General features: G+C 35.1%; 1 protein-coding gene across 6 annotated transcripts in view; it reads right to left on the reverse strand.

The window, feature by feature from the left end:
* The window catches only part of NUP155 (nucleoporin 155), a 69,428-nt gene that overhangs the window by 19,553 nt on the left and 23,922 nt on the right, over window positions 1-25,953 (reverse strand). For all 6 annotated transcript variants that reach the window (XR_002825835.1, XM_023742003.1, XM_004387887.2 and 3 more), the window contains 15 exons: window positions 24,032-24,137; window positions 22,789-22,862; window positions 22,426-22,517; window positions 21,176-21,273; window positions 20,538-20,690; window positions 17,134-17,234; window positions 15,675-15,845; window positions 13,478-13,588; window positions 12,483-12,577; window positions 11,556-11,644; window positions 11,097-11,159; window positions 10,427-10,574; window positions 9,053-9,119; window positions 7,509-7,624; window positions 1,019-1,116 (listed from right to left, as the gene is read on the reverse strand). Coding sequence is in view for 5 of the 6 variants with exons in the window: in XM_023742003.1 (XP_023597771.1) it covers window positions 1,019-1,116; window positions 7,509-7,624; window positions 9,053-9,119; window positions 10,427-10,574; window positions 11,097-11,159; window positions 11,556-11,644; window positions 12,483-12,577; window positions 13,478-13,588; window positions 15,675-15,845; window positions 17,134-17,234; window positions 20,538-20,690; window positions 21,176-21,273; window positions 22,426-22,517; window positions 22,789-22,862; window positions 24,032-24,137 (1,582 nt within the window). In the remaining variant the exon portion in view is untranslated. The remainder of the gene's footprint in view (window positions 1-1,018; window positions 1,117-7,508; window positions 7,625-9,052; window positions 9,120-10,426; window positions 10,575-11,096; window positions 11,160-11,555; window positions 11,645-12,482; window positions 12,578-13,477; window positions 13,589-15,674; window positions 15,846-17,133; window positions 17,235-20,537; window positions 20,691-21,175; window positions 21,274-22,425; window positions 22,518-22,788; window positions 22,863-24,031; window positions 24,138-25,953) is intronic.

Below are 25,953 nucleotides of genomic sequence, written 5' to 3' on the forward strand. Positions count from 1 at the left end.
TTAGATGGCCGCTTGCAAGCTTTTAAGACCCCAGATGCCACTCACCAAAGTAGGATGCAGAACATTTTCTTAATAAGCTTTGTTATGCCAATTGTCCCGAGGTCAACTCCTCAGACAAAGATTAGACTGGACTATGGGACACAAAATGATACTCATGAAGCATGTGCTTCTTAGCTCAAGTAGATACATGAGACTGAATGGGCAGCTCCTGTCCAGAGGTGAGATGAGAAGGCAGAGAGGGTCAGGAGCTGGTTGAATGGACACAGGAAATCAAGGTAGAAAGGAGGAGTGTGCTTTCACAGTATAGGGAGTGCAATTAGGGTCACAGAACAATCTATGTGTAAATTTTTGTATGAGAAACTAACTTGAATTGTAAACTTTCATGTAAAGTACAACAATAAAATAATAATAATAAAAAAAGGAAGACAAAAGAATTTAGAAAAAAAATCAAATGGTGGGCAAAGTTTATCCAAGAATTTATTATTATTCTAATTCCTATCTGGAATACTTGAAAATTATGAGAACTTTTCAGTCCCCTTCTATTCACTTCACATTTTTGGAGCCCTGGGAGCACAATGGTTTAAGAGTTAGGCTGTTAACTAAAAGGACAGCAGTTTGAATCCATCAGCCGCTCCTTGGAAACCATATGGGACAGTTCTACTCTGTCCTATAGGGTTGCTATGAGTCAGAATTAACTTAACAGCAATGGGTTTTTCACATTTTTAGCTCTATAAAAAGGTGTGTATTGTATATTGTAGTAGGGGAAAGGACAAAAATTTACAGGCTGAAAGAGTTACGGAAATAAATGAAAAAGTAGAAAGCTAGATTATCATTATTTTATGTGGTTTCCTAACATCCATACTGTCTCATTTTCCCAATCACGATGATGACATTTTAATAAAAACGCTTATTATACAAAATAGATCTTACTGAGAGAAGCCTATTGCTTTCTATTCAACAGAAACTCTTTCCTTCGTGTGCATCACGAGCATTTAACTGATCAGAAACAATAATTTACCATGAAACTTCCTCTGCAGCTCCTGTTGCATTTGCTGGGTATTTCCATTTTCAGGACGCATGAATCCCATCAGTCTCTGCTGCACTTTAGCAGTAGTACTAAACAGAAATTTCAGAATATGTCTTTTTTTAAACAGTTTTAGTGCCATATAATTCATACCATACAATTCAATTATTAAAGCATACAATTTAATGTATTTTCATACACAGCACTGTGTAACCACAATCCCAATCTCCCATTAGAACATTTTCCTCCCCTTCCCATTAGCCATTAGCAATCGCCTTTCCTCCACCCTACCTGAAATAACCAGTCACCTACTTTTTGTCTTTATAAATTTGTCTATTCTAGACATTTCACATAAATGGACCAAAATATTTTAAATTTTTTTTTTTTAGACCAGTGAAATAATCACTAGCAAATCAATGATAACAAACTAAAAAGTAAAACGTTTTAATTCCTCACATGCTTAAAGTTTCATTTTGAGATGCTGTCGGTGGCCATTGAGTTGATTCCGACTCATGGCAACCCCATGTGTGCAGAGTAGAACTGCTCCATAGGGTTTTCAAGGATGTGACCTTTTAGAAGCAGAATGTCAGGTCAGTCTTCCGAGGTGCCTCTAGGTGGGTTTGAACCACCAACTTCTCAGTTACTAGTCAAGCGCTTAACCCCTTGTGCTACCCAGGAAACTACCATTCATTGTGAGCAGATGGATAATAATAGCTTCCTTTCACTGAACACTTTCTTTCTGCCAGCACCACTGATGTATTAACTCTACTTAATACTCACAATAATTCTATAAGTATTATTTAAAATTTCATGTTACAGAAAGGACATATCAAGACAAAATAAAACAATCTGTTGCAAGAAATTACTTATCACTGAAAGAAATGAGCAAATTACAACAGGTAGTAGAGAGTCCGATTTTTTTAGCTTTTAATGCAACTTTAGGGATGGTAGGAAAAAACTGATAAACTTTCATGAGAAATTTCTGTTTGCTACTTGACAGTGAGTCACTTATAGACTATATTATATATTACATATTATATAGATTAAAATCTTAACTTCAAAAGTATATGATTACTGAAACAATAACAAGTATATGGTAGGATAAAACAATGTGTAATCTTTAATGCTGATAGACAACAAGATTTTTTAGTATAAAAGTCATACAAATATACAATAAAAGAGATTAAACATAAACCCTGTAATCTTAAATCAGAACTGAGAACAACAGTATAAATTCATGATTGTTTTATTAAAAAAAACAAACAAGAAACACTCAGCATATCTCCTAACTCTACCCACGAAAAAGGAATGTGACAACCCAGTAGCAAAGAGCACCCCTAGCACCCAGACTCTATTCTCTAATACCATTTACTATAAAAAAGAAACCAGGGCTCCCTGGAGAAATGGCTGATTCCAGGTCTGGAACACGAATTATATAAAACGAGCCCCAGACATCTTGTCATACCAGAAGTCAAAAAGCTAACAAAGACTACTGTCAAAAAGACTGAAGAGCAATCTCAGGAGGCTTCTATAGGTTAAAGATAGGTAGGACCATTTAGCAAAAAAAAACAAAACAAACTCAAAAAGCCTGCATTGGGTTGGAACATATTAAGTATGCTTTGAAATCACAGATTCAACATGATACTAAATAAAAATTTCAACTTTCAGTGCCCACCACCATTGATTACAATTAAATTCTTAGACAGAATACAAAAAACAACTACTACCCGAGAACTCCGAAAAGTAAATGATTGCACACAGGTTGGGGAGGAAAGTCAAAACATGAATAATGACCCATATGGAGAAGAACCTAACTGGTCCCCACTCCCCTGCCACCATCTTAGTTACCTAAACCCAAAAAAACCAAACCCACTGTCGTCAAGTCAATTCCAACTCATAGTGACCCTACAGGACAGAGCAGAACTGCCCCACAGGGTTTCCAGTGAGCAGCTGGTGGATTTGAACTGCCAACGTTTTGGCTAGCAGCCGAGCTCTTAACCATTGCACCACCAGGGCTCCTTAGTTATCTAGTGCTGCTAAAACAGAAATACCACAAGTGGATGGCTTTAACAAACAGAAATTTATTCTCTTACAGTCTAGGAGGCTAGAAGTCCAAATTCAAGGCGCCGGCTCCAGGGGAAGGCTTTCTCTCTCTGTCAGCTCTGGTCCTTGTCATCAATATTCCCTTGGTCTAGGAGCTTCTTGGCGCAGGGACCCTGGGTCCGAAGGACACACTCTGCTCCTGGCTCTGCTTTCTTGGTGATGGGAGGTCCCCCCGTCTCTCTACTTGCTTCTCTCTTTTATATCTCAAAAGAGATTGACTCAAGATACAACCTAATCTTGTAGATTGAGTCCTGCCTCATTAACATAACTATCTCTAATCCTGCCTCATTAACATCATAGAGATAAGATTTACAACACACAGGAAAATCACATCAGCTGACAAAATAGTGGACAATCACACAATACTGGGAATCATGGCCTAGCCAAATTGACACACATTTTTGGGGGATACAATTCAATCCATGACACTCCTTTCCCATATTTCCCCAGGCTCTGACCTGAAGTGAGCAAGGCTCAGAACTATGTGGACAGTAAAAACCCCGAGAAAAGCCTCCTCTTTCTAAGAGAAACCTCCTTTTCTGAAGACACCTCATTTCTCTGGGCAGAGCAGTGGTTTGCAACTCGGAGCAATTTCGACCCCATGGAACATGTGGCAATGTCTGGAGACACTTTTGACTGTCATGACTAGGGACTGCTAGTGGTATCCACTAGGAAGAAGCCAGGAATGCTGCAAAACATCCGTCCTACAATGCACAGGACAGCCCCCGCAACAAAGAATCATCCAGACCAAATGTCAATACTGGGACAGAAAAACTGGGAAAGGGGGCTCCTATGGTCTGAAGAGTTTGGAGGGAATCTCTTTTTTTCTCTTGCTGCCTTGCTCTGAAGGTACCACCGTTTGAACAAAACTGTGTGACGCAGGTTGGGAGGAGTGTTTGGATACACAGGGACAGTACAAGAGAATTTTACAGGATGAGGAGGTATTCTGTATCTTGGTTGTAGTGGTTATATAATTCTATGCATTTGTCAAAAATCAGAACAGCACACTGGAAAAAAAGGTGAATTTTACTGTATTAACTAACACATCATTAACCTAACAATAACAACTTAAAAAATAAAAAGCCACATCAATTATCTTTGAAGGATGTTAGAAACCAATTCATTACTTTTTAATTTAGTAAAGAGAAAAAAAGCAAGCATTTATCTGGTTTTTTCTAAACAAACTGAACCTCAGGATAACCAAACAGTTGAAGTAGAGAAGTTTTTTAAATTACAGAACTATTATAGCAGGACATCAGTTCTCCTAAATGCAGATACTGACTAAATGCAGTGTACAATTACATATTTTACTTGGGTGAAATGGTGGATTTATTCCAGAGGGCTCTAGTAGGCTCCTAATATCGGTAGTTGTATTGTTCCTTAGCAAATTCCAGGCCATCATAACAAGTATGGTGGCAGGGGAGCAGATCAGACAGGGTTAGCATAGCAGAGTAATGCACTTATATTATAGCTCTTTCCTTTCAGTCCATTGGCAACTTCAAGCTTTAGCACATAAATACACCTAAGATCCAATTACTGAAGGTCAGTTGGCAAGGAATAAACAGAAGAAGTTGGGAAACTACATCAAGTCCCATCCATTGGCCCTAGCATCCAAGCCCAGATTTCCTTTGAAAAACAATTATACTCGTATCCTCAATGAGATCTGAAGTCCATATTATGAATGCTGGCTGCTACGAAAAATGGAAAAACTGGTAAATAAGAGTTCTGGGAATTAAAAAATAATGACGGTCAGAAAAGAATTTATTAAAGAAATGGAACAGATGCTACTGAAAACAGAATTAAGTAATTGAGAACATCAGCTCCCAAAATTCTCTTAATCTGCTGAACAAAAAGACCAGAAAAAAGAAAAAGAAAGGAAATCATGGATGAAAAGCGATAAAGCAGAGGTTAGGTACAGGGGAGCCAATATTTAAATACTGTAATTCCCTAAAGAAGAGAATGGAATACTACAACAAATAAAAGATGAAATTTTATCAAAAGCTTAAGAAAGCTTAAGTCTTTAGCTCTAAAAGCTAACTGAATGGTTGAAAGAAGATATACCTAAGGCAATCATGATATAGTTTCTAAATTCTACTAATAAAGAAAAAAATCATAAAAGATTTCAAAGTAAACACCTGTTATTAAAGAGGAAAGAGAATCAAATAGGCAATTTACTTTTAATCTGCCAGATTAAAATTAGGAAGAAAATGGAGCAAAATGCATATAAAGGCCAGAGAGAAAAGGACTATGACTTTAAAATTCCATACTCATCGGGCAATAAAAGGGGATGAAGTATTGGTACATGCTAAAACATAAACGAACCTCAAAAACATTATGCTAAGTGTAAAAAGCCAGACTGAAAAGACCATATATTGTATGATTCCACTTATAGGAAATGTTGAGAATACGCAAATTTATAGAGACAGAGCAGTTTAGTAGTTATCTGGGTCTGGGTGAGAATGGGAAGCAAGTGAAAATGGACACGGGGGATATCTCCAGGGTGATGGGAAGTTCTAAAATTGGATTATGATAATGGTTACGTTTACTAGAAATTATTGAACTTTTTATTTAAAAGAGTAGATTTGATAGTATGTAAACTATAGCTCAATAAAGCTGTTAACAAAATACTCAGGGAAACATTTGCAACCCAGGCATGGAAAGGTTTGTCAAAATTAGGAAATGTATTAATATAATTCTATTAATAAAAGTAAGGAAAAATTGTAATCATGTCCGTAAAATGCAGAAAGGCAATTGACAAACTCCAATACCCACTTATGTTAAAAATAACCAATAAAATAGAAATAGATGAATATTTATCTAAAATGATAAACTGTATCTATCTCGTCATCTTCCTTAATGGGAAAATACTACAAACATTCTCACTAAAATCAGGAATAAAACCAGGATGCCCACTATATCTCCATTATTATTTAACACTGTGTTGAATACCAACCTATGAAGATAAGAGGATGCAACCAGAATAGGAAATGAAAAGGTAAAACTATCCCTTTGCAGATGACAGGATTACATATCTGCAATATCCAAAAGCATCAAAGAAAAAAACTACTAAAAATAATAAAGTGAAACCAGTAAAGTAACAGGTTATAAAAACTTAAAAAATAATTGCAGATATAACTGTAAAATTCAATGAGCTACTTAAAAACTATTATTATAAAAGCTTGATGTTAGAAAAAGGAGCCCTGATTTTATGTTATGTGAAATTGTATCTCAGCTGCTAACTGAAAGGTAAGCAGTTCAAACCCACTCAGCGGTTCTGAGGGAGAAAAACCTGGTCATCTGCTCTCCTAAAGATTACAGCCTAGAAAATCCTATGGGGCAATTTTACTCTGTCCTATAGGGTCACTATGAATTGGAATCTACTTGATGGCAAAAAACACAACATGTTAGGAAAAAAAAGAAAAACCTTGCAACTAAAATTCCAGATAATTTTAAGGGAGAAAGGGCAGGAGGAGGTAAGGATTATAGATTCTGTTCAATTATCAATGCTGACTGAGATGTACATTTGAGAGAATTTAAAACTAATTACCAGAGGAAGAAAAATTGTATGCAGAACTTCTAAACCAGTGTCGGGGGAGGGGAGACTTGATTAATTCAGTAAAATAAGGAAATTGGGAAGGGGAGAAAAAAATAAAAAATACAACAAACCACGAATTCAGTATAGTGAAAATAAGACCAAACATTTAAATAATCTTAATAAAATGGGAAGGGGTTAAACTCTCATATTAAAAAACAAAGACTCTCAAACTGGGTTAAGAAAAAAAAGAAAAAGGTAAAATCTATTATTTATGTGCTGTTTAAAATACACTTAAAGTGCTCCAAAAGCTAAAAATAAAGAAAATCGGTACACCCTCCTTAGGAGACAATCTAATACTGCAAATTAACATTTTTAAAAGTACATGACCTCAGATCCAATAAATTCTACTCCTAAGGAATTAATCTGAAGGTTACTGAACAAGTATACAAACATGTATAAAGAACCATCATTATGCCCTGTTTATAACATCAAAAAATAGAAACAATCTAATTATCCATTAGAGGGAGCTATTACATATTGTATGATTCCATTTATATTAAATGTCCAGAATATGCAAATCCACAGAGACAGAAAGCAGATTAGTGGTTGCCGGGGAGTGGGGAAGAGGAGAATGGGAAGTGCCTGCTAATGGGTACAGGGTTTCTTTATGGGGTGGTGAAGATGTTCTGGAATTAGAAAGTGGTAATGATTGTGTAACCTTGTAAATACACTAAAATCCACTGAATTGCACACTTGGGGTGAATTTTATGGTATGCGAATATATCTAAAAAAACCCAAAAAACCCACAACAACCAAAAGGAAAAAAATGAGCAAATAAACTCTTACGTTGGATTTCCTAATGGTCCTCCTGCGAATTGGGAGTTTCTGTCTAGAAATTCTTGTAAACCTTTTAGCTCTAGTAGCACTGACTCCAGCAGTTGGGAGGGAACACTACTTTCAATCTGTAAGAAAGGAAGAAACATTATGCTAAGTGAAGTAAGTCAGACAGAGAGGGACAAATATTGTATGATCCCATTTATATGAAATATCCAGAAAGGGCAAATGCACAGAGACCAAGGTAGATTAGTGGTAACCAGGGGCTGGCGGGAGGAGGGAATTGGGAGTTACTGCTTAAAGGGTATTGAATAGTTTCTGCCTGGGGTGAGGAAAAAATTTTGGAAAACAGACTGGTGATGGTTGTACAACACTTTGAATGTAATTGCCATCACCAGATGGTACAATTAAAAATGGTTAAAATGGAAATTTTTATGTTGTATACATTTTATCAAAATAAATTTTAAAAACAAAAAATTTTTTAAAAAGGAAGAATTTTCAAAAGTATAAAAACACTGAAAAAGCTTATATAGAAAGATATACTATCAATAATTGAATATAAACAGTTTTAATTTGGAAGAACCCTAACTTCATAAACAGTAATTTCTTTACTATATCCACTCACACTTGGTGACTAGAGTAAAAGGTTAGATACCTATATCTCCCCCGCCTTGTTTGAGTGAGGCATACTTTATACATAGTAAAATACATAAATCTTAACTGAACACCTTGATAACTTTTACATTTGTATACAACCATCAGCCAGCTCAATATACAGAACATTTCCAATACCCAAGAAATTTCCCTAATACCCCTTTCTAGTCATCAGCCATCCCACCTCAGAGGTAACTACTTGTCTTACTTCTATCACTACAGATTAGCTTCCCTGGTCTGAAACCTCATATAAATGAATATACACTAAATTAGTTGAATCTATTCATATTCTTAGAAATGTGAACTTTAAAAGAATATCAGTTATTTTATAAAGAATAAAAGATAGTTGGTAATTTTAAAAAGAAAAAAGCTTGAAATAAATTGTGTTCATATTCCAGATTGAAAAAAAAAAAATCCTACTAATCGGAATTGTAATAATATAAAACAAAATTCTAAAAGATAGGCTTTCTCAAAGGAGTTTGGAAAGTATGCTAGTACATGGAAATTACTAATTAGTACTGGGTCCATGGAGTTTTTGCGCATATAAAACAAAGCATTAAACAGTAACTTTGAGCAATATTAAGTATTAGGACTGATGCTATTTAACACACCCACGACATTATAAGGGAGATATATTATTCTTCTCATCTTACACTGAGGTACCAGGCTCTGAAATGTTAAGAAATTTACCCATGATCAGACAATTCATAAGTGTCAGAGCTGAGATTTAATCCAGAAAGTGGACAGTTTATTATTGGACAATTATACAAACATCAATAAAGAATAATCATTACATCTTGTTTATAACATTAAGAAGTATAGCACAATCTAATCATCTGTTAATAGGAAGACATAATAAAGTGGTTACATAAAAATAATGAACTAATATTAGACATACTTACAGCAGTGATCTCTCTATTGCCACTCTTGAACACTCTCTCCACAACTAAACTAGCATCCCAAATATTTCTGCAACAAAAAATGTTTTATTGTGCTTTAAATGAATACAAACAACGAGAATCAGTAGTAAATTCCTACTATAGGAACTTAAAGTGTTTATTCGGTTTTTGTAAAACATAGCAATGGTTTCATTTAACATTTTATTAAGTTAGCTGGAAGAATGGAAAACAGAAAAACTTCCAAACCTAATATAACTAATTTCAGAAAATAAAACACTGCTGAAGAAAAATCAAACGGCTCTGCATAATGAGTTACAAACAAGGGAGTGTATAAAGACAAAAATATTTCAAGGAGCTCCGCACTGTTTAACATTTTAAAGTAAATGACTTAAATGAAAATTTACATCTCAAATCTAAGAAAAATACATACTAGCACTATAGCTAATTAGATGATATGGTAGACTGACTGCAAAAAAAGGTCACATTCTTTATCCCTCCCTATACCTATCGCCTATTGCAACGTGACTTTGATGCTTCTCCCATAAAGACCATTTGCCATGGAGACAACCCTCACGTGTGTCAGAGAACAGTGCTCCATAGGGTTTTCAATGGCTAATCTTTGAGAAGCAGATCGCTAGGACTTTCTTCTGAGGTGCTTCTGGGTGTACTTGAACTTCCAACCTTTTGGTTAGCAGGTGAGCACATTAACCATTTGCACTGCCCAGGAACTCCTCACATAAAAGAAGTGGAGTCTATTTCCTCACCTTCTGAATCTGGGCTGGCCTTAAAACTTCCCTCTGGATAAGTGAATAAGGTGGAAATGAATGGTATGCCAGTCCTGGGCCTATTACAAAGGGGCTTTGAACATTTCTAGTCTTTCTCATTAATCCTGCCACTACCAAGATAAGCCCTGGCTAGCCTGCTGGAAGATGAAAGACCATGTGGAGAAGAGTCCATCTGCCCTAGCTTAGTCCATACGAGCCTACAAGCATGACCTTAAAGAGGTGAGAGTCCAGCTAAGGTGGCAGAGCTCCTTCCTATCTCATAGCTGACTGCATACACAAGTGAGCCCAGCCAATCCAAAAAAACTGCCCAGCTGACCTGTAGATGCATGTCACTCAGTTATGGGGTGGTCTGTAATGCTATATATTGATATGTATGTAGACGTACTTTGAGGCAATATATATAAAACATAGCACAGGTATAAATGGATAAGAAAAAGGCTGAATAACAGAAAACAATATTATCATTAGACAAGTGAGCTAAAACTGAAATCTAATAGAAATAAATGATGTCCCAAATTTAGATTTAAAAATGTTCAACCGCTCAAAATAGGTCAAAGTTAGCAATAGTTAAATTAGTCCATGAAAAACTTACCCCATAATTCGAGAAAAGTAAATGCAAATACCATTGTGTTTTCCAGAGTACACAATCTCTGGTCCAGTCATACAACTCATACTTGTGGCCTGAGTTGCTGGGTTTCCCACAGCATACATTGGTGTTGACATGGCAGGAGGCTGCAAACCTTATACATACATAAGAAAAACAAATCCTCTAAAAATAGTACCTTAAAGATTGAGAATTCTGAACAACCCAAGTTTGTTTTATCTGTACCCACAGATAAGAATATTTATAAAAATACTGAAATAAATAATTTATTTGGTTTTCCTTAATAAGCAGAGACTTAGACTTGGATAGGTGCTTCTAGGTGGACTTTCAAATGCCTGCAATGCAGGATGAAAAGGAAAGAAAACTTGCGATCGCTGCTCCTAATGCAGGGAATGAAAAAGAACTAACTAGAATGATTCCAGGGCTCAATTAAATCCTGACACTCAAATAAGGGGCTTTCCAGGCATACCACTAAAGGAGTTTTTAAATAAAGGCATTCATGGCCCTATGCCAGTACTTGCTTTGATGTCACTTCTACTAAACCAGATTATTTTAAAGGAACAGAGCAGGGTAATCTGTTTCACAATAAGCATTACAGGTATGAACTCACAATGCTAGCTCAAAAAGAACAACAATCTAAAACAAAGAAAAGAGGTACCTTGAGGTGGTGTTCCCAGAAAGGTTGGATTTGGATATGGACTACTACTAGGTACAGGAGAACCTAAAATGATTAAGAATACAAAGATTTATAAAATAACCTCCCAATCTTTTGAATCAGATCAAACTTAGACATAAAACCTATTTACAAGCATAAGAGTGAGGAGTGGCACTATCCATCATATATTCAAGAATTAGACTCATCTCAATTTCCCAGTAACTTTCTTATAATCCCTACTTTGAAGAACACTGATGTTATTCAATCATTCATCTCGTTCCTTTTGAATGAATAATAAGTTCCATAACTACCATTTTGTTTTGTTCCCTAGTAAACATTAAGGATTCAACATTAATAATGTGGATTTAATAAGAATGTATCATCATATTTGAGTGTTAGACATCCATTAAAATATGCTACAAAGTTTGTAAAGTTGAAACTGTGTCAATGTTCCATACTCACTAGAATAGACAGGAGACCCCAAGATGGGACCAACATTACTCGGAGGGGGAAGAGTGGCTGGAAATCTCATCTGTGCTTCACCGCCGTATCTATTTTTATGACAAGAGAGGCTGAACTTATTCAGTAAAACTATCCATCTTAAAAGCTGGAACTGTTGCAAATCCTGCTTAGCTTCAACATAAATTGTTTAAACATTAGCCATTTTAATGTATTATATTGACAGTGAAATATATGCAGAGAATACATAATAAATATTTGTTCAATAGACGTTGACTTGAAACTGCTACCAGGAAGAATTATAATGGACTCTGCCAGTTTCTTTTTTAAAAAAAAAAAAAAAAAAAAGAAAAAGCCTAGCGTTTACTTAATGATTAATGGCACTGTAATTTTCATAGTAGATTATGGCTAGATAGTACTTAAAATTTTTTTGTAAATCACATTTGAAATTCTTATTCTCAGCTAAATATTTCCCAAGTAAAATATCTTTGAAAGAGTTTCCTTAAAGTGATTCAGAATCCTTTGTCACCTATGATACACAAAAACCAGAACTGATGAAGTGTTTGAGAAAGTAAAAATCATAGAAGAGATGGTAACTGAGGTAGAAAGAAGTGTAAAAAGAAGGCTAGACAGAAGTTGGAGAAAAGAATCCAGAGAAAGGGTATTATTGCATAGTTACCACAATGAATTATGCTAATCTAGATGCTTCCAACAGCATTATAATCTTTCTAGATTTCACCTTTTACAAATGAATGTCAGGAACTTGCCTATGTAGTCACTCAACTATTTTGCAGGTCTTACAAAAGGGCTGTAACTACCACACATCTAACATAAAACATATTAATAATACACAAAGCTTTATATCAATCATATTGGCCAATGCAACTACTTTAAAAAAGTGGCCAAGTACAGAAGAAAACTGACATATACCTGAAGAAAGCTCGAGTAGCCCAAGCAGATATTTCTCTGTCACAGGCAGCAGTGGAGCAAGCAAGGATAAGGCAAGTTGCACATGCCTGGTCTTCCTGTAAAAAAACCCAAAAACTTTCTTTATTTTAAAAGAAGTTTTGTTTACTGTTGTATCCAGTGTTTAGATCTGTGCCTAGAACAGAGTAGGCGCTCAATAAATATTTGCTGACTGAATGAAATTAGTTGGTATAAAAAAGAAATGAACACTACTGCTTTTAAAGTTTGTCATAGGTGTTAATAAAGGATGCTCTCCCTCTCTTCTTTTTTTAACCAAAATTCAAATTTATTTCTACTTTATCCCTCTATTTTTTCTACCTTTTAGAAAATAACTACAATAATAGCCAACATGTAATGAGTACCTATCATGTGCTAGGCATTATTTTTTTAATCCATACCACAAACTATTATAATGTAGTGCATATTTAGAATATGAGGAAACTAAAGCCTGGAGAGTTCAAGTAACCTGCCCTGGTGGTGGAGCTGGGATTTTTGACACAGATGGTTTGAGTCCAGAGTTCTGTACACTTAAGTTGATTTGATATTCTTGATTTTAAACTAAGCATTCCCAACTTATCACCACTGTCTCAAGCTTGTTCCTCAGGTCATCAAGCAGGGGAAAAAAAAAAGAAAGGACTTGCCCACATATATACTGCGCTTTTAATAAAAATGCATTTACCACATACTGTGAACATTAGACTCTTATTAATATACCTTAATGATAAGGATTTATCAACAACTGAGAATAACAATCTGAAAGTTTACTACAAGCCTTATACGCATTAATTCTGTTCCCAAATATTAGCACACATACAGTGATGCAGGTAAAAAAAGGAAGACTGTAAGATTACCTGCTTATTATAATATTTTGGTACTAATTTACATAAAATTTAACTATCATGCCTATTATTCCCTTGTTAAAAAATCATCACATTAAAAAATAAAGGATAAATAATTACCTGGTGTAATTTAAAGAATCTTTCAATCTCTTCTCCATCTCCACCCACATTACTCACAAGGAGATGCCTCAGTTGATCTACAGGTCTAAGTTTATGAAACATAAGACTTCCCTAAGAAATAAAAAAAGAAAGAGCATGAATAATAGATTTACCAAACTTGGCTGGTGGCAACTCACTATACTACTTTATTTAATAAAATCAAAGAAACACAAAGAACTTTAAAAATACAAAGTAAACTGATCAAAAATATCATCTACATTTCAACTCCTAACCTACACTAGGTCTATATATCCAGAGAAAATTAATAAGAAAACACTGTCTCCCTACTGCCTCCTGCCGCAAAAAGAAGTAAAAAAGGGGCTGGCTATACTACACATGAAACATAAAACATACTATAAGGCTTTATATTATGTGTGGAAATAGTACATAAATAAGTTAGATCAGTGGAACACAAGAGAATGTTCTCATACAGATTAAAATAAATACTGTAATTTACTATATGATAAAAGCAACCTCTCAAACCAAAGGTTAAAGTTAGATTATTCATTAATCATGTTGGCAAGAAATGTACAGCCATTTAGAAAAAAATGAAGCTGGATTCATAGTCATACCATATACCAAACCAAACCTACTGTTATTGAGTCAACTACGACTCACAGTGACCCCATAGGGTTTCCAAGGCTGTAAATCTCTACGGAAGCAAACTGCCACATCTTTCTCCTGTGGAGCCACCAACAGTTTCAAACCGCTAACCTTTCAGTTAGCAGTCAATCGCTTTAACCACTGTGCCACCAGGGCTCCTTGTCATGCCATATACCAAGATAAATTCCTTAAAGATTTAAAGGACAACATAAAATCATAAAAGTACTAGAGGAAACTATGGGCGAATTCTTTTATGAATCTCAGAGTGCATAAAGTTTTAAACTATGACATAAATCCCAAAAGAGAACTGATAATTGACTACTTATAAAATTTCTGCATGGGAAAAATCTCAAAAAACAAAGTCAAATGACAAACCAGGAAAAAATACTTGTGGCTAAAATCACAAAAAGTTAGTTTTCCTGATACATAATTCCATAAATCAAAAAGAAAAAGACAGCTAGTGTGGTAAATAAGAACAGATAGTTCAAAGAAAATATCCATTTAAAAAGACAAGTCAATCTTACTCTTAATAAGACAGCATAATCACACTGTGCTTGGAGTGGGTGTGAGTACACAGCTACATGTATCACTAGAGAATGTATAATGGGAAATCAGGCAATATCTATCAAAATTATAAATACACATGCTCTTTGACCCAGCATAAGCATTCAGCAGTTTCACTTATACACATACAAGATGATGTATGTACACACTTGCAGCATTATTTTTAATAGCAAAAGATGATTCATGAATAGGAACCTAGTTAAATACGGAGCCCTGGTGGTGAAGTGGTTAGCAACTCAAGCTGTTAACGAAAAGGTCAACAGTTTGAATCCACCAGCCACTCCCTAGAAACTCCATGGGGCTTATGTCCTATAGGGTCGCTGAGCTGGAATCGACTCGGCACACAACAGTTAAATATGGTACATTCATACAAAATATCTTTCAAATGTAAGAAAAGAATAAAAGTATTAACTATTGATATAGAAGAGCTCCAAAATAAACGACTGAGGTAGAAAAAGCAAGGTATAAAATAGTGTCCATAGCATGCTACTATTTGCTTAAAGAGATATTTGCACTGTTTGTATATCCATGATATATCTCTGGAAGGATACACAATATTCTGATACCATGGCTACCTGTAAAGAGGGACCTACACTGGAAGGGAGAATTTTACTGTACATATCCATTTTAGCTGTTGATTTCTGACAGTGCACTACAATTCAGAAAATAAATATTAAGAAAATGTTTTTTAATAAGTTAACATGAGAATGATAATTATTTCACTGTTTTTAGTAATAAAATTTAGTTTATATTTCATGTTCCTGAACCCTGGTGACAGCACTGTTAGGAAATGTGTAACACTTTTAAAGAGTCAGTTCTTTCTGTAGTATTTTTGGTATTTACAAACTACTCCTTAAGAATGTAGTAAGAGCAAACATTTATAAACACTTAAGCAAATGATTCTATTAAGTGACTACTGCAGAGTACTTGATAAAATCATTAACTATCACTTCTCTGTTGCTGTCTCCGTCTGAACAGAGTATGCGCACACCTGCGCGGAGAGGAGAACAAACTTCTTTGGAGGCAACATGTGCTGCTGGACAGCAACTGGTGAGTCAGTTATTGGAATATGATCCTTATTTAATGGTGTAATTATCTTATCTACTTTCAATTCATCTATTGCAGATAGAGCCCAGGAATGACCATCAACGCGGGTAGTCATCTATATAAAAAAAAAACAAAAAAATTTGTATACATTTTATTCAAGTTACATGAAGCAAAACCTTCCAGGGTGGGGGTGGAGGGTGGGGGGAAGGATACAGATCTAATCACTAAATAACTGTCCTATTCTTTTAATTATCTTTTATATTCATAAATTATATTTTAATACTCGAAGACAATTGCAAAACTTTCTCAAAATAAACTGAATATACTATTTACTAGAATCACAATTATTTCTATAACCAGAGGCTGGCTACTTCCTACCATCTTCCTAGGATAGATTAATTTACACAAGTAGGTTTAGTATTTGTATTTGCTGACATGTAGATTCTTGTTCGTTTCTGAGGTTACATTGTTTTCTAAGCCAAGAGCTTCTATTTTAAAACTGTATTAGTCTTCTAAAATATTTTATTATAAAAAATTTCAAGCATAGAGAACTGTTGAAATTAAAGAGTAAATATCTATATACCCAAAACTCAGATTCAAGTTATTAGCATTATGCCATATTTGCTTTATCTCTATGTATTTTTTCTTTTATTGAACCATTTGAAAGTAAAATTATAGACATCATGATTCTTTAACCCTAAATAAAAAGCTCATGCATTATATTTTGTAGTTGTTTTTTTAAAAAAGTCCTCGTCCATTTGAAATATAGCTTCAGTATTGTACAAATAAAATAACATGATGTCTAGTATTTGCTTTTAAAATACAACTATGTATATGTATTTGTGTGTGTATGTCCATGTGGGGTAGAGAGATGAAATAAGATGGAAAAATATTTGTAATTCTTGAATGCGGGGTTGTAATTCTTGAATGTGGGTTTCAATTTACTATTTCCTCCACTCCTGTGTATGTTTGAAATTTTTATAATTAAAAAAAACTAAAAAATTTAGGCAAAATTACAAACTAAAGATATCTTTAGAATAAAATTCTAAGTCATAACTATAATGGATGTTCTCATAACTAAATAACTAAAGAATCTAATTTATTTAAAAGGGACAAAGATCATTATAAAAAAGATATATGCATTTTCAGGTACATTATAAAAAATACCCTAAAATAGTTCCAAAATTTTTATAAGGATGCATTTAGTGATTACCACAATGATTTTTAACCTGACAAAGGAAAAGAAAAAACAGGATACACTTCTTTTCAATATGATTTCTAAACACATAAGAGTATGACAAGCAAGCAGTGATAAATCAGATGATTAAGTTCCTTAACATACTATTCTTCACTGAAAATTATACAAAAAAAAAATTTTTTTCACAATTCTCTTGATAGCTTACTTGAGTTTCCATCAGTGGCTTTTGGAAAGGAAATGTATCATGGTTAACACACCACAAAATATCATTATCTTCATTTTCTGAGGCTGTCATCAACAGAATTCCTAAAAGTTTAATACACAAAATCTTATTATATGATGTCAAATAATAAGCATCCCCAATAATCATAACAGTATTAATACCATTAATATATACATCACACGCAAATATGTATACTCAAACTCAATTAACAACAATATGTAACATTAATCTTTATGCACAAACAAGCTAAAATAAATCCACCTAAAAAACACATAATTTTTGGTAGAGTAGAATCATTACATGTTCCAGATCTTATCCTGCATTTTTTTAGGTAAACACTTACTTCACATTTAAACATTTCTGAAGTTAAGGTGTATCCTGCAATCAAGAGATTTATCAATTTAATTGACAACTTAAAAAAAAACCTTTATTAGAGGCGGGGTGAAGACGGCAGAGTAGTCAGATGCTTCCGGTGGTCCCTCTTAAAACAAAGACCCGAAAAAACAAGTGAATAGATTATATGACAATCTAGGAGCTCTGAACATCAAAGGCAAAGATGAGGAATCGGACTGAGTGGCAGGGGGAGGGAGAGATGGTTCAGAAGCAGCGATGAGCTGCAAGACCTGACCCAGAGGGAGGTGGCGCCCTGCGGGCCAGATCAGCTGGCATGTGCGGTGAGGCAAGCAGTGGCGTTTGGGACGTGTTTTCCATGTCGGGAGAGACCGAGTGGCGGAGAGTCTGCTCAGGCCTTCAGAGCTAGTGAAAAGTATTGCTCAATCGGCAAATAATAAGTACCTGCATTTAATCTACCACGCAGATCAAAAAACACCCCATTTGGGAAGAAACTCTCTCCCATTTACCTGCAGTTCCTCAAAAGGTTAAAGAGAACTACCGTTATGACCCAGCAATTCCATTCACTCCTAAGCATGTACCCAAGAAAAACGAAAACATGCCTACAAAACACTTGTAAATACTCACAGCAGCATTACTCATAATCACCTAAAAGTGGAAGCAATCCAAATGTCCACCAATTGATGAATAAACAAAATGTAGTATAGCCATAAAAAGAATAAAGTACTCATGCACGCCAAAATAAGGATACATCTTGGAAACATATGCTGAGTAAAGAAGCTAGACACAAGGGGACACATATTGTATGATTCCATTTATAGGAAATGTATAAAATAGGTAAATCTATAAAGATAGAAAGTAGATTAGTGGTTGCCAGGAGCTAGGGTCATGGAGAATGACTGCTAATGGGCATGGAGGTTTCTTTTTGGGGTGATAAAAATATACTAAAATTAGACAGTAGTGATGGTTATGCAACTCTATGAATATACTAAAAACTACTGAACTGCACACTTTAAAAGGGTAAATTTTATGATACGTGAATTTTATCTCACTAAAGCTGTTACAAAATGCAGTAATGGTGCCTGATACCATGCATTTGAAAACATTTCTATTTGTAAAGCATTTCACTTGGGTGTTGAACAATAAAATGTTGGAAGTCAGCAGAATAAGCACAGAACAGGCCTAAGAATGATCAGATAATCAAAACAAATGTTTTGGAAATGGTTTCCCAGAATGGAAAAGGTAATACAGTTTTTAAGTTTTGAATATTTAACTAGAATTTAATTTCCGGTTTAACTTAATTATGAATCCAAAAGATTTTGTATTGTTCTGAGGGACTGAATTACTGGGTGCAGGGCTGTGGGGACCATGGTCTCGGGGAACATCTAGCTCAATTGGCATGACACAGCTTATAAAGACAATGCTCTACATTCTACCTTGGTGAGTAGTGTCTGGGGTCTTAAAAGCCTGTGAGCGGCCATCTAAGATACTCCACTGGTCTCATCCCTTCGGGAGCAAGGGAGAATGAAGAGAACAGGATACAAGGAAAAGAGTAGTCTGAAGGACTAATTGTCCACAGCTACCAAGGCCTCCACCGGACTGAGTCCAGTACAGCTAGATGGTGCCCGGCTACCACCACTGACTGCTCTGACCAGGATCACAACAGAGGGTTCTGGACAGAGCTGGAGAAGGATGTAGAGCATAATTCTAACTCACACAAAAAAGACCAGATTTACTGGCCTAAAGGAGACTGGAGAAACCTCGAGAGTATGGCCCCCAGACACCCTTTTAGCTCAGTGGTGAAGTTACCTCTGAGGTTCACTGTTTATCCGGGGAGTGGACAGCCCCGTAAAACCAAATGAGACTAACGAGGTACAGGAGTCCAGTGACAAGGGCCAGAAGGCAGAAGGGGACAAGGAAGCTGGTGATAGGGAACCCAAGGTTGAGTAAGGATATTGTTGATGTGTTGTGAGATTGTTAACCATTGTCATAGGGCAACATCTGTAGTAACTGTTAAACGAGAAACTATTTTGTTCTGTAAGCCTTCATCTTAAGTGAGAATAACAGCACAATTGGAAGAGCGTAGTCAATGTCACTGAACTGTGTATGTAGAAATTTTTGAAACGGTGTATCTTTGGCTATGTGTATTTTCACCAAAAAAAAAAAAAAAGTTGAGAATTTAGAGGGTTAATATGTTGTGGGGTTGTTAACCAATGTCATAAAACAACATGTGTACTACTGTTTCATGAGAAACTATTTGTTCTGTAAGCCTTCACCTGAAGTACAATAAAATATATTAAATAAAAAAAAAAAAAGATTTTGTATTGTTGTACACAAAACTCTCCATATTCATCCCAAAACCAACTCTTCAGACAAAAATTAGACTTGACTATAAGTCATAAAATGATACTCGTGAAGAAAAGTGCTTCTTAGCTCAAGTAGATATATGAGACTAAATGGGCAGCTTCTGTCTGGAGGCAAGATGAGAAGGCTAAAAGGGACAGGAGCTGGTTGAATGGACACGAGAAATCCAGGGTGGAAAGGAGGAGTGTGCTGTCACATTATAGGGAGAGCAACTAGGGTCACGTAACAATGTGCGTATAAATTTTTGTATGAGAAACTCACTTGAACTGTAAACTTTCACTTAAAGCACAATTAAAAAAAAAAACCAAAACTTTTCATATCCATAAAAATGACACCTGCTTGGTATCAGAAGAGTTCAGAATTTATTAATAGCGGATATAACACTGATTTTGACAAGTAAGTTCATACATAAGGCTGATTAAGGTGCTGAAATTAAAATAATTCAAACAATACTTAAATATTTAAGCAATACTATAATTTTTATATACACACCAAATATAGTAAATGTTAATGTAAAATATATATAGATACAGTATCTGGGTAAAAAAAATAAATCATTCTAAACTTTACTGCAGAACTTGTTTACGTTATTTTCAAATGACTCTAAATGCTTTAAGATTTTATCAATTTTAAGAAACGAATATTAGATCTGATAGTACCTCAGAACGTACCTTTACTATAAAGAGCTTTATGCACTTTTGAAGGTTTTTCCACAGTTGAAGATGCTGAAAATCCAGGAGGTAAACGAACATGAACCAGTGTCAACGTATTGGGCCGTGCTAATGGCTGTCTGAATGGACATGTGCTGAAATAAAACCTTACACCTGATAATAGGGAAAAATTATGTATCAGTCACAGAAAACAAAGGACCTGAAGTACATGTATTATTGAAGCAACTCCATACAGGAACATGTCTGTTAAAGCCATATTATTACTTTCTTGACCAGTTTTAAATCACCATCCAGATGACTAGCTGAAAGGAATTCCTAACAAAATGTCACTCAGAATTGAGACATGAATCAACATATTTCGGGAGAAAAAACTTGCAACTAAAAATCAAGGGAGCCTGGGATCCAATTCAGGCTGAACGACAGAATGTTAGCCACCTTATCTTTTAGGCTTGGTTTTACATCTAAAAATGACGAGACAGAACCAGAAGAATCTTCCGGTTTTCAAAATTATCAATTCTTAATATGGTTTGATAATTGGTACAAAAAATCTTAACATGGATTTCTAATCATAAATTAAAAAACTGAGGACTATCAAAAGTTATAACAGTGATGGAAGATGTATAAATACAACAACATACCTGCATGTGTGACAGCCAATAACTGACAGTCGAGAGATTCAGAATTTTCAATCACTGCTATTTGAACAATTGGCTTAAAAACAGAACGATCTATTGTCCTAAAAAAAACGGGAGAAAAACTAAAATGTATTTTAAAAATATGTCTATTAAATTATAAGGAAAATCCTTCACCAGCATTTTTGCATGTCTAAATATGCTAAAACAATTTAAGACTAACTTCTTAGGAAAGTGATGCAATAGCAACAAGAACTGGCAAAATACTCTTAACGTGTTTTGTTGTTTAAGATTGTTAAAAGTAATCCTTTTTTCAAACAAAGATCACAAAAGCATGCTAAAACCATTAGGTAAATGATTGATGAGAAATAAGCTATTCTCATAATATCAAAATATCACTGCAAACATTACCACTACTACAATCATGACATCTACAACTTACTTTCAAATAGTTCATGAGAGAGTTAGCAAATGAGATAAAATGTTAATAATACAATGAATTTAGATAAAGAATATACCAGTTTTTAACACACTGTTCTTTTAATTTTTCTGTAGATTTCAATAACAAAAAAATGCGGGGTGGGGGGAGAAAAAGGAAACCCTTTTAGATTGTCTTGTGATTTTATTTGTCCTGAAGAGCAAAGAAAACATGTTCTTTCACTGGTATATCTGATTGTAGCAATGACACAGGCACAAAGATAACAAAAGCTGAAATTCTGAGGTCTTTGTTATGTGAAGAAAATTTCTGCAGCTACCTTAGTTGGAATATATGCAAATACCACTACATAGTGTCTGAAGCCTTGGCTTGCAGGATGGACCTCAAGCAAATTATAGCATCCCTTAGTTCTAGTTTCCTCACGCATAAGAATACATTCTGTGAAATTCTGTATTCCCAAGCTGCACTATGTCAATTATCAAATCAATTAAACTTGTACCATGTAGATCTGTTAGAAAGGGAGGAGTTGTTATGAGCAGGAACTTTGAGATACGGGGGTTCTTAGTTAGAACACCTGTAATTCCTAAAACAGATCACCTAAATTTAAAATTCCTAGGGAAAACACACATGAAGCTGTACTTCATAACTTTAAAATCCGTCTGCCTAAGAGTCTCTAGCAGCTGTTTCAAACTATGATGCGGTCTCCTTCAACACTCTTTACCTTTTAAATATATTTTGAGGAGGGAATAGTTTTAGTATACTGCATATAAATAGTAGAAATGCCTGGAAATGAAATGTCTGACAATGAATTACATATTACCTAGCAATGTTTCCAGCAGCAGAGACAATAGAATTCTGTGAAACAGAAGCAACTCTGCTCATTCCTTGTCCGTCTTGGCCCAAATCATAAACCTGTGAACGAACAATTGAACACAACTTGTATACTGCATACATTTTATTAAACAAACATTTTCTTTTTAGGGATTCTTTAGTTTTGGTACTTCATACATGCATGGAAACGTCGAAAGATCGGAAATCTTATAACAAGGGGCCTTATGAAGTGGCTTAGCACACAGACCATAGAAAAAAGCACACAGTTCATAGAAAAAGTCTAAGAGTGACTGCATCTTCTTTAAGAACAGATTCCCTTCCCCTCAAATGGTAGCATAATATTAATACTTACTTGTATTACTCCTTTCTCAGATCGTGTATATAAAATATTTCTAGAATTATCAACTGCAATTTGAACGATAGGATCTAAAAGAAAGAAAAATTTTAACAAATCAAACACAGGAGCTACTTACAACAAATTAAAATTGTTGAATTAAAACTTTGCATTCAAGGCCTTTGCTCTTCCTTTGTAGATAAGTCATAGAATATTTCCCTAAGAACCAGGCCAGGAAGTATTTAGTCAAACATCATGTGAAAAAACAGATGTCAGATACTGTGACTGAGTTAAGAGCATCACAAAAAAGTAATTCAGTACCAGAAGTGAGTTTTAGGCTAAACAAAAAACAAGTTCTAGAATATTCATTCATTCAATGAACATTTACTGAATATTTTCTACATGCTAGGAGCACACAGATGAATTATATCTGGTTCTTTCCTTCAAGAAGTTTCCAGTTCAGTAAATAATTCCTTTGGTGAAGAGAACTAATAAAAAAAATCGGTCATATTAAGGATTGTTTTAGGTGTATGTGTCTTATTTTGCTTAAGTATTTTTAAAATGAATTTACCTGCCTAAATCTATCAGTTCATTCAAAACTCTGATATATTCATTTTATACTGGGAACTCGTTCGACACTAGGCAAAACATGGAAACATTGGTGGCATAGTGGTTAAGAGCTATGGCTGCTAACCAAAAAGGCTGGCAGTTCAAATCCACCAGGCGCTCCTTGGAAACCCTGTGGCGCAGTTCTACTCTGTCCTTTAGGATCGTTATGAGTCAGAATCGACTTGACGGCAATGGGTTAAGCAAAACACATACAGTCGATTCTCGTTATCCACAGTGGTTATGCTGTATAAAGTCATCGTGATCACTAAATTAGCAAGTATTGAACTATTGCACAACTAGAGGAAATACGGGGTTAGGTTCCTGTGAGTCTCTGGTTATAAAATTTTCATTAACCAATAATACATAACCTTAGATGTCTTATTGTCTGTCTAATGGTCTCCCTTACACATATTTTAGGTAAACATAGATGTGTTAGACACATACTGCCTGAGGCTACATATATAAAAACTAAGTATCTTCAGAAAAAAACCCATGCTGTCTTGATGTTATATAATTCTTTCTTCTTTTACAATATCTTATGAATATATAATAAATGCTGTTTAATATGACAAACTGTTTCAATTAAGAATGAGAATTTCTAAAGAAAATGTTAAGTCTCTGATAACGTTAAAAATTTGTTTTGTTTTCTTACCATCTTCTGAAAATGTGAATTGTAGCAAGGAAGGAACAAGGAAAGAAAGTGCACTCTTTGAGTGGTTTATTTTCCTGCATCTTTGGCTAAACCAACCTGCTTCTGCCTTAAAAGAAAAAATTGAAAGAAGTAAGACGTATGTAATTCCCTCATACCAACTACCATATACCCATGTTTATAAGAATTTCCAAATCTTCACAAAATGCCAATGATTATAAAGTAAGGGATACTATTAAAAAGCAAATACTGAGTTGAATCCTGTTAAAAATAGTAAATGTATTCAAATAATCAAATGCTCAATGAAATCAGCTACGTCTATCTGAGCAACCTCAAAAGTGCTGTTAGAAAACACATTTTAATTATCTGAAAAACACCTATTTCAAAGTAGTAAGGAAAATAATAAGCACAGTTCATAAGCGCCACAGATACATAGGACGGAGGTATGCATTATCTTTTCCAGTTTAAAAGGACACTGACAGCAGTAGCTGCCATCACCACAATCTAGTCTTCTCAATGATTTGAGTTTTGCCACATCTGTAGCAAAACCATTTTTGATAGTAAACAAAACCAAGAGAAACTGGGAAAGGAAGAAGACCCAACGTAATATAAAAAACAAAGCAGACCTAGGTTCTAATCCTACCTCTTCCACTAAATAGCTATGTGACTATGAGGACATTGTTATTGTTAGTTGCTGTCAAGTTGATTCTGACTCATGGTGACCTCATGTGCGCAGAACAGAACAAGCACAGGACCTTTCAGAAGCAGGTCGCCAGGCCTGTCTTCCAAGGGTCAGATCTGAACCACCAACCTTTTGGCTAGTAGTTACTATATCTCAATTTCCTAATTTTTACCTTATGAAAAAGGCAACAATAGAGGGGAAAAAAATGTGCAAAGGATACGGTCAATTCAGAGCACAAAAAATACAGAAGACCAATAAATATATGAAAGTTGCACATTTTTTTAAAAAAACCAATTTCCTTCCATTAGATTGGCCAAAATTAATAACTTGATAATATCAGCGATAGCGAGGGTAAGGGGGAAAAAGAACATTCCTAGATGGCTGCGAAGAATCTAAAACTCATAGAGGTTAATACAAAAGTATTAAATAGAATTTAAATGCATATATGTATACACACACACATATATGTACATATACATATATAGACATAACAATCCAGCAATTAGAATTCTAGGTCTCTACTCTAGAAAATATCTACACACGTACACAAAGAGGCCTGCAAAAGAATACTCATTACAGCATTATTTGAATAAAAGGAAAAATTGAAAACAACATAAACAACATAGAAGTTCATCAAGAGAGAAACTTTTAAGTAAACCATGTATCCATATTATGGACTACTATGCAGCAATCACGAAATATAACGTATATCTACCAGATACTAATATAGGAGAGCCCTGCTGGTGCAGTGGTTAAGAGCTCAGCTGCTAACCAAAAGGTCAACAGTTCGAATCCACCAGCCACTCCCTGGAAACCCTATGCGGCAGTTCTACTCTGTCTTATAGGATCGCTATGAGTCAGAATTGACTGGATGGCAACGGGTACTGATAAAGACTTTCAGGAGGGACTTCCGGCAAAATGGCGCTCTAGGGAGAAGCACCATGCCGTCCCTCCACAGCAAAGATCCGAAAAACTAAGCCAAACAGAGAAAACAACAATCCTGAAACCCTAAAACATCAAATGAAGAGATAAACGACTCAGCCAAACACTGAATGGAGTGAGAAAACTGACAGAGAACGGAGAGCGAGGAGAGATTCATGCAGAGGTCCCCTATCAGCTAACGCAGCGCGGATCCACTATCTTGGACTCCTATCGAAGACCAGCGAACGGGGTAAGAGAAAGCAGCTTCACGGAGCTTCCAGCAGGAGACAAAACCACCGGTAATTTGCGATATATGCTTTCC

This window comes from Trichechus manatus, unplaced genomic scaffold (assembly GCF_000243295.1).
Source record: "Trichechus manatus latirostris isolate Lorelei unplaced genomic scaffold, TriManLat1.0 scaffold00197, whole genome shotgun sequence".
Taxonomy (NCBI): domain Eukaryota; kingdom Metazoa; phylum Chordata; class Mammalia; order Sirenia; family Trichechidae; genus Trichechus; species Trichechus manatus.